The sequence below is a fragment of the Gorilla gorilla genome, chromosome 18, assembly GCF_029281585.2.
Source record: "Gorilla gorilla gorilla isolate KB3781 chromosome 18, NHGRI_mGorGor1-v2.1_pri, whole genome shotgun sequence".
NCBI classification, from domain to species: domain Eukaryota; kingdom Metazoa; phylum Chordata; class Mammalia; order Primates; family Hominidae; genus Gorilla; species Gorilla gorilla.
Window position 1 is genome coordinate 21,758,624 of NC_073242.2, and position 12,881 is coordinate 21,771,504.

Below are 12,881 nucleotides of genomic sequence, written 5' to 3' on the forward strand. Positions count from 1 at the left end.
TCATTTGCATTAAACTGTGAGCTTCTTTAGCGTGGGGACAGGACCCTGCTCCCATTGCATTCTCAGCACCTCACCACACACTCGTTGTTTGAGGCCACTCCAGACAGCATGTGCTGAAGGATGCCCTGTGGTCAGAAACAAGTTTATTAACTTTCTCTTTGAAGTGTTTTCGTCCCTGTTTCCTAGCGTTCTGGGAATTTTACACATCCTTCCTATAAAACCAAGTATCAGGTGAGATCCTTAGGATCAGGACCATGAATCAAGTGGTGTGAGGGCAACACAGCAAACTTACCCTTTTTAGGCCGTTTCCTTTTTCTGCCCTCAATCTCTGTGAACTGAACCTTGTTAAAGTCAGTCAACACCAGGGTGGATGGTTTGCCGTTGTCACCTATTTTCAGGACATAACACCCTGACTTAGGAGCCATTCCAATCATTTGTAATTCAATAGATGCGCCCAGCCTTCAGATTGCCTTTTCTCTCAACCAGGATCTTTAAAGTCGATGACAAGAGTTCCAGTCCTGAATCATGGCAAAGTGCAGTAGTGAACTGCGGGGTTAATGACACCATATTCTGGAAGGATCTCTCTTTGGCTGATGGTCTGAGTTCCGGCATCAGCCTCTGACTGAGAATCAGGTCTCACACAGGAGGAGTCCGATGAGGAGCAATCCTTTGCTTCCGATGGAGTTAGTTGTGATGAATTGGTGAGGTCTGGTTTTTCACACTGAACTAAAATGAGCTTTCGCTGTGTCAAGCACAAGACTGACCCCAGAAACACACATAGTGCACCTCATAGAAGCTTTTAATAGTCTTTATGTTTACTAAAGAATAGGACTAACTATGGGACTATGAAGATGAGCTGGAAATGACAGGTGACTTGCCAGCAGGCCAGAGTGTGACTTTTTTTTGTCCCTCAATGGGAGGTGTCAATTCTCCCTTCGGTTGTGAGAATCAGTTGGTTCATTTGTGGAAAGGTTGCAGGGGGGATCTTTGAATCACAGCCTTCAGATGCCAGAAGGGCAGAGGGAATCCCACACGGGCTGGTGGATCATGTGTGTGCATTTCTCTCCCTTCTAATCTGAGGAAACTAAGCATGAAATAATGTGAGCATGCAGAAAAGGAGAGGTAGGTATCAGAGGCAGAGGAAAATGGGAAATTGGATATGAAAGAAATACACACCTACAAGTGAGTTCAGAAACTGAACCCCACCCTCCTGGGAAACGCCCATTGGAGTGTTGTTTTTAACCTTTGTACAATGTTTAGACCCAGTAAATGCAGAAATAGAAACAAATGGTCAGAAGACATATCGTGAGAGAGAGAGAGAGTTCACAAAACAGAAAACAAAGTACCTTAATATTTACCAGTGACCAAAAGATGTGAAGTAGCAAAACGTCTCCTGACCCCATTGCCAGCTAGACTGTGTGGAAACTCAGTTCATACCAGCCATTCTAGGGGTGGGGTGAGTTGTTGTCATCCTTAGGAAAGTGTGTTGTTGTAGGATCAACCACATCCTTCAAAAGGACTATGCCTGTTTATAAGCCCAGCTGTTTCTGCCCTGTGAAACACGGTAAGGATATTAATACAAAGACAATACAGCTTTATGATAAAAGATGCTCAATGAAGGATGAATTAGGGATATACTGAGAATGGGGAAGGAAACTATCATCTCAGAAGTCAGCAGGCAGTAAGCAAGAGGAGGAATCAATATAGCAACAGTTTGGATCAGACTGTACAGTTTTTTTGTTTTTGTTTTTGTTTTTGTTTTTGTTTTTCTGAGATGGAGTCTCGCTGTGTCACCCAGGCTGGAGTGCAATGACGTGATCTTGGCTCACTGCAACCTCCGCCTCCCAGGTTCAAGTGATTCCCCTGCCTCAGCCTCCCGAGTAGCTGGGATTACAGGTGCCTGCCACCACGCCTGGCTAATTTTTTGTATTTTTAGTAGAGAAGGGGTTTCACCATATTAGCCACAATGGTCTCAATCTCCTGACCTCATGATCCATCCGCCTCGCCCTCCCAGAGTGCTGGGATTACAGGCGTCAGCCACCGTGACCGGCTCAGACTGTACTCTTATAGCCATCTGAAATACGTTTTCTAGGTATAGATAGATTGTGTAAGGGTACAGTTGTGAGGATAAGAGAAACATGGCAGATTATTTAAAATCATCCTGAAAGTGGTGCTTTATCTGATGAAAGTGATTGTAATCCATAGGAAAATGTTTCAACGTGCGCAAGAGTTGCGGCGGCGGGCAGAGGACTACCACAAACGCAAAGTAAGGAGCTTCCTCCCCGCAGTTGCAGGATAGTTCAGTGCTGATGCAGATGATGCCACGGCCCTTAGACTCTCTCAACATTCAATTTCTCATGTGTTGGCTTTTTCAGATCCCCCCTTCTGCAAGAAAGCCTCTTTGCAACTGGGTAAGTTTGCTTGTTTTCCTTGCTTTTGGACATAGTCTGCCAGGTCAGGACATGGATACATTTTTCTCCCTACAGCTCTGTGCTCAAGCCCTGCAGAGGGAGATGGCAGAGAGAAAGGCTGCCTACAAGCATCACAGTCCCATCCCTGTTGGTAACCGTGTTGTGCAAAAACACTTTCATCCCCACCCAGTGGGGCCCCTGATCTAATATTCTAAGTGTCAGAGGTCCCGTATTTGTAATAGCAAATGGGCCCTGACTGTAAATTAGTGAAGAGTGAATGTAACTTATTACCCACAGGGACAATTCCAAATGAAGGCCTTAAATGATGCTCAGCTAAGCTGGTTCTTGTGTGGCCTCTGTACCTTCAAAAGCTGCCGAGTCCTATGATTACACGTGATGGGACTTGTACACTTGAAGTGAAACACAGTTTTAAAACTTGCTTTGTTTAGAATTCCCACCTCATTTTTCCATGGACAAAAGTATTCTTCATGTCCTAGTGCACTTACAATTTGGTATTACCTGGGAGTGAAAAGAAATATTATAGCCATGCCTAACTGACTTCTTGAGATAAGATTGTTCTGTCAGAAAACCCTCTCCCAGTTCCCCTGCAGCTCTTCAGGAATCCACATCTCTCCAGAGCTCTTTGTTCTCATGGGTGGCACCTCCAGAGTGAAGAAGATCCTTTGTCAAGAAGGGAAACAGAGGGGAAATGAGAGGGTCCTGCAGGCAGAGCTGGAATCAACTTCCACTCTGCCTCTTGCAAGCTGTGTGACCCTGGGCACAATTTCTCCTTCCTCTGGAAACCTCTGTTCTCTTAGATTTGGAGCAGGGTGGTCACACTGACCTTGCAGAGTTCTGAGAATCAGAGACAGAACATAAAAGGCCTGGAAAACATTCTCCAAAAAGAAGCTGCAACATGTGTGGACAATGGGCTTTTCATGCCTCTCTTACTGTCTCTTACTGTCTGTTGACCTGGTGCAAGAAACATGCTCTGGTGATGGCTGTGAGGGAGGAATGAGGATAGACGTAGACACTCCTGTGTCTCAAACATGCTTCTTTATTACTCTGTTATGACTCTGTCTTCCCTGGGGCAGGACCCCAGCCTGCCTACATTTGCAGACAGACACAGTGGCATGTGGAGACAACAGTGTGTCCCAATGACTTTTCTTTACCCCCCAGCTGTCGGCAGTACTCAGTGGAAGGGTGATATTATGACACTGATACTGCTATTTTGAAACCTGGAGGATGGAAAGGTGCAAAAATCTATCACCAGCAACAGAAGGTGCAGACTGTGTTGGTGGCGGTAATTTTGTCCATCAAACGGATATGTGTGAAAACATTCCCTCCTTTGTCCCTGCAGGTCAGAATGGCGGCAGCGGAGCATCGTCATTCTTCAGGATTGCCCCACTGGCCCTACCTCACAGCTGAAACTTTAAAAAACAGGATGGGCCACCAGCCACCTCCTCCAACTCAACAACATTCTATAACTGATAACTCCCTGAGCCTCAAGACACGTGCCGAGTGTCTGGTCTATCCCCTTCCACCCTCAGCGGATGATAATCTCACGACGCCTCCCGAGTGTTTCCTCACTCCTCTTCCACCCTCAGCTCCACCCTCAGCTCCACCCTCAGCGGATGATAATCTCAAGACACCTCCCTTAGCTACTCAGGAGGCTGAGGCAGAAAAACCACCCAAACCCGAGAGACAGAGGGCCGCTGACGTGGAACCACCACCGAAACCCGAGAGGCGGAGGGCCGGTGACGTGCAACCATCACGGAAACCCGAGAGGCGGAGGGCCGCTGACGTGCAACCATCACGGAAACCCGAGAGGCGGAGGGCCGCTGACGTGCAACCATCACGGAAACCCGAGAGGCGGAGGGCCGCTGACGTGCAACCATCACGGAAACCCGAGAGGCGGAGGGCCGCTGACGTCGAACCAGCACCGAAACCCGAGAGGCGGAGGGCCGCAGTGGATGATAAGACACCTGCCGAGTTTCTGGTCTATCCTCTTCCACCCTCAGCGGATGATAATCTCGAAACGCCTCTCGAGTGTCTCCTCACTCCTCTTCCACCCTCACCTCCATCCTCAGCGGATGATAAGACACCTGCCGAGTTTCTGGTCTATCCCCTTCCACCCTCAGCGGATGATGATCTCGAAATGCCTCTCGAGTGTCTCCTCACTCCTCTTCCACCCTCACCTCCATCCTCAGCTCCACCCTCAGCGGATGATGATCTCGAAATGCCTCTCGAGTGTCTCCTCACTCCTCTTCCACCCTCACCTCCATCCTCAGCTCCACCCTCAGCGGATGATGATCTCGAAATGCCTCTCGAGTGTCTCCTCACTCCTCTTCCACCCTCACCTCCATCCTCAGCTCCACCCTCAGCGGATGATGATCTCGAAATGCCTCTCGAGTGTCTCCTCACTCCTCTTGCACCCTCACCTCCATCCTCAGCTCCACCCTCAGCGGATGATGAGACACCTGCCGAGTTTGTGGTCTATCCCCTTCCACCCTCAGCGGATGATGATCTCGAAATGCCTCTCGAGTGTCTCCTCACTCCTCTTCCACCCTCACCTCCATCCTCAGCTCCACCCTCAGCGGATGATGATCTCGAAATGCCTCTCGAGTGTCTCCTCACTCCTCTTCCACCCTCACCTCCATCCTCAGCTCCACCCTCAGCGGATGATGATCTCGAAATGCCTCTCGAGTGTCTCCTCACTCCTCTTCCACCCTCACCTCCATCCTCAGCTCCACCCTCAGCGGATGATGATATCGAAATGCCTCTCGAGTGTCTCCTCACTCCTCTTCCACCCTCACCTCCATCCTCAGCTCCACCCTCAGCGGATGATGAGACACTTGCCGAGTTTGTGGTATATCTCCTTCCACCCTCAGCGGATGATGATCTCGAAACGCCTCTCGAGTGTCTCCTCACTCCTCTTGCACCCTCACCTCCATCCTCAGCTCCACCCTCAGCGGATGATGAGACACCTGCCGAGTTTGTGGTCTATCCCCTTCCACCCTCAGCGGATGATGATCTCGAAATGCCTCTCGAGTGTCTCCTCACTCCTCTTCCACCCTCACCTCCATCCTCAGCTCCACCCTCAGCGGATGATGATCTCGAAATGCCTCTCGAGTGTCTCCTCACTCCTCTTCCACCCTCACCTCCATCCTCAGCTCCACCCTCAGCGGATGATGATCTCGAAATGCCTCTCGAGTGTCTCCTCACTCCTCTTCCACCCTCACCTCCATCCTCAGCTCCACCCTCAGCGGATGATGATCTCGAAATGCCTCTCGAGTGTCTCCTCACTCCTCTTCCACCCTCACCTCCATCCTCAGCTCCACCCTCAGCGGATGATGATCTCGAAATGCCTCTCGAGTGTCTCCTCACTCCTCTTCCACCCTCACCTCCATCCTCAGCTCCACCCTCAGCGGATGATGAGACACTTGCCGAGTTTGTGGCATATCTCCTTCCACCCTCAGCGGATGATGATCTCGAAATGCCTCTCGAGTGTCTCCTCACTCCTCTTCCACCCTCACCTCCATCCTCAGCTCCACCCTCAGCGGATGATGAGACACCTGCCGAGTTTGTGGTCTATCCCCTTCCACCCTCAGCGGATGATAATCTCGAAACGCCTCTCGAGTGTCTCCTCACTCCTCTTCCACCCTCACCTCCATCCTCAGCAGATAAGACACCTGCCGAGTTTCTGGTCTATCCCCTTCCACCCTCAGCGGATGATGATCTCGAAATGCCTCTCGAGTGTCTCCTCACTCCTCTTCCACCCTCACCTCCATCCTCAGCTCCACCCTCAGCGGATGATGAGACACCTGCCGAGTTTGTGGTCTATCCCCTTCCACCCTCAGCGGATGATGATCTCGAAATGCCTCTCGAGTGTCTCCTCACTCCTCTTCCACCCTCACCTCCATCCTCAGCTCCACCCTCAGCGGATGATGAGACACTTGCCGAGTTTGTGGTCTATCTCCTTCCACCCTCAGCGGATGATGATCTCGAAACGCCTCTCGAGTGTCTCCTCACTCCTCTTCCACCCTCATCTCCATCCTCAGCTCCACCCTCAGTGGATGATAAGACACCTGACGAGTTTGTGGTCTATCCGCTTCCACCCTCAGTGGATGATAATCTCGAAACGCCTCTCGAGTGTCTCCTCACTCCTCTTCCACCCTCACCTCCATCCTCAGCGGATGATAAGACACCTGCCGAGTTTCTGGTCTATCCCCTTCCACCCTCAGCGGATGATGATCTCGAAACGCCTCTCGAGTGTCTCCTCACTCCTCTTCCACCCTCAGCTCCACCCTCAGCTCCACCCTCAGTGGATGATAATCTCAAGACACCTCCCTTAGCTACTCAGGAGGCTGAGGCAGAAAAACCACCGAAACCCGAGAGGCGGAGGGCCACTGACGTGGAACCACCACACAAACCCGAGAGGCGGAGGGCTGCTGACCTGGAATCGCCACTGAAACCCGAGAGGCGGAGCGGCGCTGACGCGCAGCCATCACGGAAACCCGAGAGGCGGAGGGCCGCTGACCTGGAATCACCACCGAAACCCGAGAGGCGGAGCACCGCTGACGTGCAACCATCACCGAAACCCGAGAGGCGGAGCACCGCTGACGCGCAGCCATCACCGAAACCCGAGAGGCGGAGCGCCGCTGACCTGGAATCACCACCGAAACCCGAGAGGCGGAGCGCCGCTGACGCGCAGCCGTCGCCAAAACCCGAGAGGCGGAGCGCCGCTGACGCGCAGCCGTCGCCGAAACCCGAGAGGCGGAGCGCCGCTGACGCGCAGCCGTCGCCGAAACCCGAGAGGCGGAGCTCCGCTGACGCGCAGCCTTCGCCGAAACCTGAGAGGCGGAGGGCCGCTGACCTGGAATCGCCACCGAAACCCGAGAGGCGGAGCGCCGCTGACGCGCAGCCATCACCGAAACCTGAGAGGCGGAGCGCTGCTGACCTGGAATCACCACCGAAACCCGAGAGGCGGAGCGCCGCTGAGGCGCAGCCGTCGCCGAAACCCGAGAGGCGGAGCGCCGCTGAGGCGCAGCCATCGCCGAAACCTGAGAGGCGGAGCGCCGCTGACCTGGAATCACCACCGAAACCCGAGAGGCGGAGCGCCGCTGAGGCGCAGCCGTCGCCGAGACCCGAGAGGCGGAGCGCCGCTGACCTGGAATCACCATCGAAACCCGAGAGGCGGAGGGCCGCTGACGCGCAAGCATCACCGAAACCCGAGAGGCGGAGCGCCGTTGACGCGCAGCCGTCGCCGAAACCCGAGAGGCGGAGCGCCTCTGACGCGCAGCCGTCGCCGAAACCCGAGAGGTGGAGCGCCGCTGACACGCAGCCATCACCGAAACCTGAGAGGCGGAGCGCCGCTGACGCGCAACCATCACCGAAACCCGAGAGGCGGAGGACCGCTGACCTGGAATCACCACTGAAACCCGAGAGGCGGAGGGCCGCTGACCTGGAATCACCACCGAAACCCGAGAGGCGGAGCGCCGCTGACGCGCAACCATCACCGAAACCCGAGAGGCAGAGCGCCGCTGACGCGCAGCCGTCGCCGAAACCCGAGAGGCGGAGCGCCGCTGAGGCGCAGCCGTCGCCGAAACCTGAGAGGCAGAGCGCCGCTGACCTGGAATCACCACCGAAACCCGAGAGGCGGAGCGCCGCTGAGGCGCAGCCGTCGCCGAAACCCGAGAGGCGGAGTGCTGCTGACCTGGAATCACCACCGAAACCCGAGAGGCGGAGGGCCGCTGACGCGCAAGCATCACCGAAACCCGAGAGGCGGAGCGCCTCTGGCGCGCAGCCGTCGCCGAAACCCGAGAGGCGGAGGGCCGCTGACCTGGAATCACCACCGAAACCCGAGAGGCAGAGCGCCGCTGACGCGCAGCCATCACTGAAACCCGAGAGGCGGAGTGCCGCTGACGCGCAGCCGTCGCCGAAACCCGAGATGCGGAGCGCCGCTGAGGCGCAGCCGTCGCCGAAACCCGAGAGGCGGAGCGCCGCTGAGGCGCAGCCGTCGCCGAAACCCAAGAGGCGGAGCGCCGCTGAGGCGCAGCCGTCGCCGAAACCTGAGAGGCGGAGCGCCGCTGACCTGGAATCACCACCGAAACCCGAGAGGTGGAGCGCCGCTGACGCGCAGCCATCACCGAAACCTGAGAGGCAGAGCGCCGCTGACGCGCAGCCATCACTGAAACCCGAGAGGCGGAGTGCCACTGACGCGCAGCCGTCGCCGAAACCCGAGATGCGGAGCGCCGCTGAGGCGCAGCCGTCGCCGAAACCCGAGAGGCGGAGCGCCGCTGAGGCGCAGCCGTCGCCGAAACCCGAGAGGCGGAGCGCCGCTGAGGCGCAGCCGTCGCCGAAACCCGAGAGGCGGAGCGCCGCTGAGGCGCAGCCGTCGCCGAAACCCGAGAGGCGGAGGGCCGCTGACGCGCAAGCATCACCAAAACCCGAGAGGCGTAGGGCTGCTGACGCGCAACCATCACCGAAACCCGAGAGGCAGAGGGCCGCTGACCTGGAATCACCACCGAAACCCGAGAGGCGGAGCGCCGCTGACGCGCAACCATCACCGAAACCCGAGAGGCGGAGGACCGCTGACCTGGAATCACCACTGAAACCCGAGAGGCGGAGGGCCGCTGACCTGGAATCACCACCGAAACCTGAGAGGCGGAGCGCTGCTGACGCGCAACCATCACCGAAACCCGAGAGGCAGAGCGCCGCTGACGCGCAGCCATCACCGAAACCCGAGAGGCGGAGTGCCGCTGACGCGCAGCCATCACCGAAACCTGAGAGGCGGAAGGCTGCTGACCTGGAATCACCACCGAAACCCGAGAGGTGGAGGGCCGCTGACAGGGAACGGCCACGCAAACCCCCACGCAAACCCAAGAGGTGGAGGGCCGCTGACAGGGAACGGCCACGCAAACCCCCACGCAAACCCAAGAGGCGGAGCGCCGCTGAGGCGCAGCCGTCGCCGAAACCCGAGAGGCGGAGCGCCACTGACGCGGAATCTCCACGCAAACCCAAGAGGCGGAGGGCCGCTGACGTGAAACCATCATCACCCGAACCCAAGAGGCGGAGGGTCACTGACGTGGAACCGCCACACAAACCCAAGAGGCGGAGGGCTGCTGACGTGGGACGGCCACGCAAACCCCCACGCAAACCCAAGAGGCGGAGCGCCGCTAAGGCGCAGCCGCCGCCGAAACCCGAGAGGCGGAGCGCCGCTGACCTGCAGCCGTCGCCGAAACCCGAGAGGCGGAGCGCCGCTGACGCGCAGCCGTCGCCGAAACCCGAGAGGCGGAGCGCCGCTGACGCGCAGCCGTCGCCGAAACCCGAGAGGCGGAGCGCCGCTGAGGCGCAGCCGTCGCCGAAACCCGAGAGGCGGAGCGCCGCTGACGCGCAGCCGTCGCCAAAACCCGAGAGGCGGAGCGCCGCTGACCTGCAGCCGTCGCCGAAACCCGAGAGGCGGAGCGCCGCTGACGCGCAGCCGTCGCCGAAACCCGAGAGGCGGAGCGCCGCTGAGGCGCAGCCGTCGCCGAAACCCGAGAGGCGGAGCGCCGCTGACGCGCAGCCTTCGCCGAAACCTGAGAGGCGGAGCGCTGCTGAGCTGGAATCACCACCGAAACCCGAGAGGCGGAGCGCCGCTGAGGCGCAGCCGTCGCCGAAACCCGAGAGGCGGAGTGCCGCTGAGGCGCAGCCGTCGCCGAAACCTGAGAGGCGGAGCGCCGCTGACCTGGAATCACCACCGAAACCCGAGACGCGGAGCGCCGCTGACCTGGAATCACCACCGAAACCCGAGACGCGGAGCACCGCTGACGCGCAGCCATCATCGAAACCTGAGAGGCGGAGCGCCGCTGACCTGGAATCACCACCGAAACCCGAGAGGCAGAGCGCTGCTGACGCGCAGCCGTCGCCGAAATCTGAGAGGCGGAGCGCCGCTGACGCGCAGCCGTCGCCGAAACCCGAGAGGCGGAGCGCCGCTGACGCGGAACCGCCTCGCAAACCCAAGAGGCGGAGGGCAGCTGACATTGAACCATCATCACCCGAACCCAAGAGGCGGAGGGTCGGTGACGTGGAACTGCCACGCAAACCCAAGAGGCCGAGGGCTGCCGACGTGGAACCATCATTACCTGAACCCAAGAGGCGGAGAGTCGGTGACGTGGAACTGCCACGCAAACGCAAGAGGCCGCCGGCCGCCGACGTGGAACCATCATTACCCGAACCCAAGAGGCGGAGGGTCGGTGACGTGCAACCATCATCACCCGGACGCAAGAGGCGGAGGTTGAATTAGCTGAGAACAGGCCATTGCACTCAAGCCTGAGCAGTAAAAATAAAACTGAGTAGAACAAAATAAAAAGATCAAAAAACAAAACCCACACTCCAAAAACAAAGAATAAATAAATAATATAAAAATAAAATAAATACTGCAGTCCTTATGTTATTGCTTTGTTTCGATATCTGGTATGATTGCTTGAGGGACCTGAGGTTTTTAATCATGGGGGTTGTTTTAATCTTTAGAAGTGGTTGGTTATGTAAAATATTATTATTATTTTTTGAGACGATTTTGCTGTGTCACCCAGGCTGGAGTGCAGTGGCTTGATCACAGCTCACTGCAGCCTCAACCTCCTGGGCTTCAAGCAATCCTCCTGCCTCAGCCTCCCAAGTAGCTGGGATCACAGATGTGTGCCACCACGCCTGGCCAATGTTAAAAAATCCTTTAACTTTTGTGTAGAGATGCACTCCTGGACTCAAGCGATCCTCCTACTTGTCCCGACCACCAGCCCCTTTCTGATAAACACTTACACTGTTTATTATCTGATGCCATTTCTATCTTCTTCCTTGTCGTCCAGACATCAAATAATTAGCTTTCTTCAGGGGTTTCTTTTTCAAGTGCTCAGTGTTAAAGATCACTCACATTAGGGCCAGACACCACGGCTCATGCCTGTAATCCCAGCACTTTGGGAGGCCGAGGCGGGCAGAGCACTTGAGGTGGGGAGTTTGAGACCAGCCCGGCCAACTTGGTGAAACCCCACCTCTACTGAAAAAAATACAAAAATTAGCTGGGCGTGATGGTGCATGCCTGTAGTCCTAGCCACTTGGGAGGCTGAGGCATGAGAATCGCTTGAACCCAGGAGGCAGAGGTTGTAGTGAGCCAAGATCACATCAGCACACTCTAGCCTGGGTGACAGAGCGAGACTCTGCCTCAAAAAATAAATAAAATAAATATCACTTACATTAGCTATACCCAAGGGGTGGTCTATAGAGACTTGGAAGCAGTGGTTATGGCAACAGGGGCACGGAAGTCATCTGGCTATGCCAGCGTGCCCAGGGGATACTCGGGGTGGGTGGCATGGTGCTGCTGGGGACTCACCGCACAGGACGCTCTGGTTGACGCACTGCCAGGAGTAGCGCTCTGTCTTGGGGCTGCAGCCGGCCTCCTCAGCTCGAGTGTAACAACAGTCGTGGCCATGGCAGCACCTGCGGATGTCACATGGGCAGGACAGCAGGTGGGTGGAGCTCTCTCCTGGCCCTCCTCTTGCCAGGACCATGGGTGACTGAAGACCCCCAGGGAGGCACAGCATCCTCTTATCTAAGTTTTTTTTTTTTTTTTTTTTTTTTTTTTTTTTTAAGAGACAGGGACTTTCTCTGTCGCCCAGGCTGGACTGCAGAGGCACGATCATAGCTCACGGCAGCCTTGAACTCCTGGGCTCAAGCGATCCTCCCACTTCAGTGTCCCGAGTAGCTGAGACTACAGGCACACGCCAGCATGCCCGGCTGGTTTTTTAATTTGTATTTCCTTTGAGACAGCGTATCTCTCTGTTGCTCAGGCTGGAGTGCAGTGGCTCAATCAGCTCACTTTAGCCTTGAACTCCCGGGCTCAAGTGATACTGCCACCTCAACCTCCCAAGTCTGCTACTACAGGAACACAAACTCCTTTCAAATGCTGGGATTACAGGTGGGAGCTACTGTACACCTGGCCTTATGTAAGCTGTTTCCCTGAAAATCCCCGACTTGGGTAATGATTCCATTGGCCCCACCATGCCCTGTCCTGCCTTCCTGGCTGTGCCCAAGCTTGGTCCCTGCCTGCCTGCCTGCCTCCCTCTCTGGGTCTCGAGCTCCTGTGACACATGACTCCTCTCTCTTCCTGGAGTGATCCAAGCCCTGCCACTTCCTGACTTTGCCCACACTGTACCGTCTGCCTGGGGCAACTTCATGTCTGCCCATTGACCCTTAGGCCTCAGCCCAGGCACAAGCCCCTGCCTCCGGAGGTCATCCAGGCCTCACCAGGCTACACCCTCTCGTAAAATTGGATTCTCTCCCTTCAGGACAGGTTTATAATGAAATCCTCCTCAGAGGCCAGGTGCGGTGACACCCATCTGTAATCCCAGCACTTTGGGAGGCTGAGGTGGGAGGATCACTTGAGGCCAGGGGGTCGAGACCAGCCTGGGCAACATAAGAGAGACTCTTGTCTCT

General features: G+C 56.1%; 1 protein-coding gene across 1 annotated transcript in view; it reads left to right on the forward strand.

The window, feature by feature from the left end:
- Positions 1–10,839, forward strand: part of LOC115931062 (titin) — a 28,508-nt gene extending 17,669 nt beyond the window's left edge. Inside the window, 5 exon segments of the mRNA XM_063699543.1 lie at positions 2,206–2,266; positions 2,376–2,411; positions 3,772–5,504; positions 5,506–6,002; positions 6,005–10,839. Coding sequence (XP_063555613.1) covers positions 2,206–2,266; positions 2,376–2,411; positions 3,772–5,504; positions 5,506–6,002; positions 6,005–10,698 — 7,021 coding nt within the window. The 3' untranslated portion in view covers positions 10,699–10,839.
- The last annotated feature ends 2,042 nt before the right edge of the window (positions 10,840–12,881 follow it).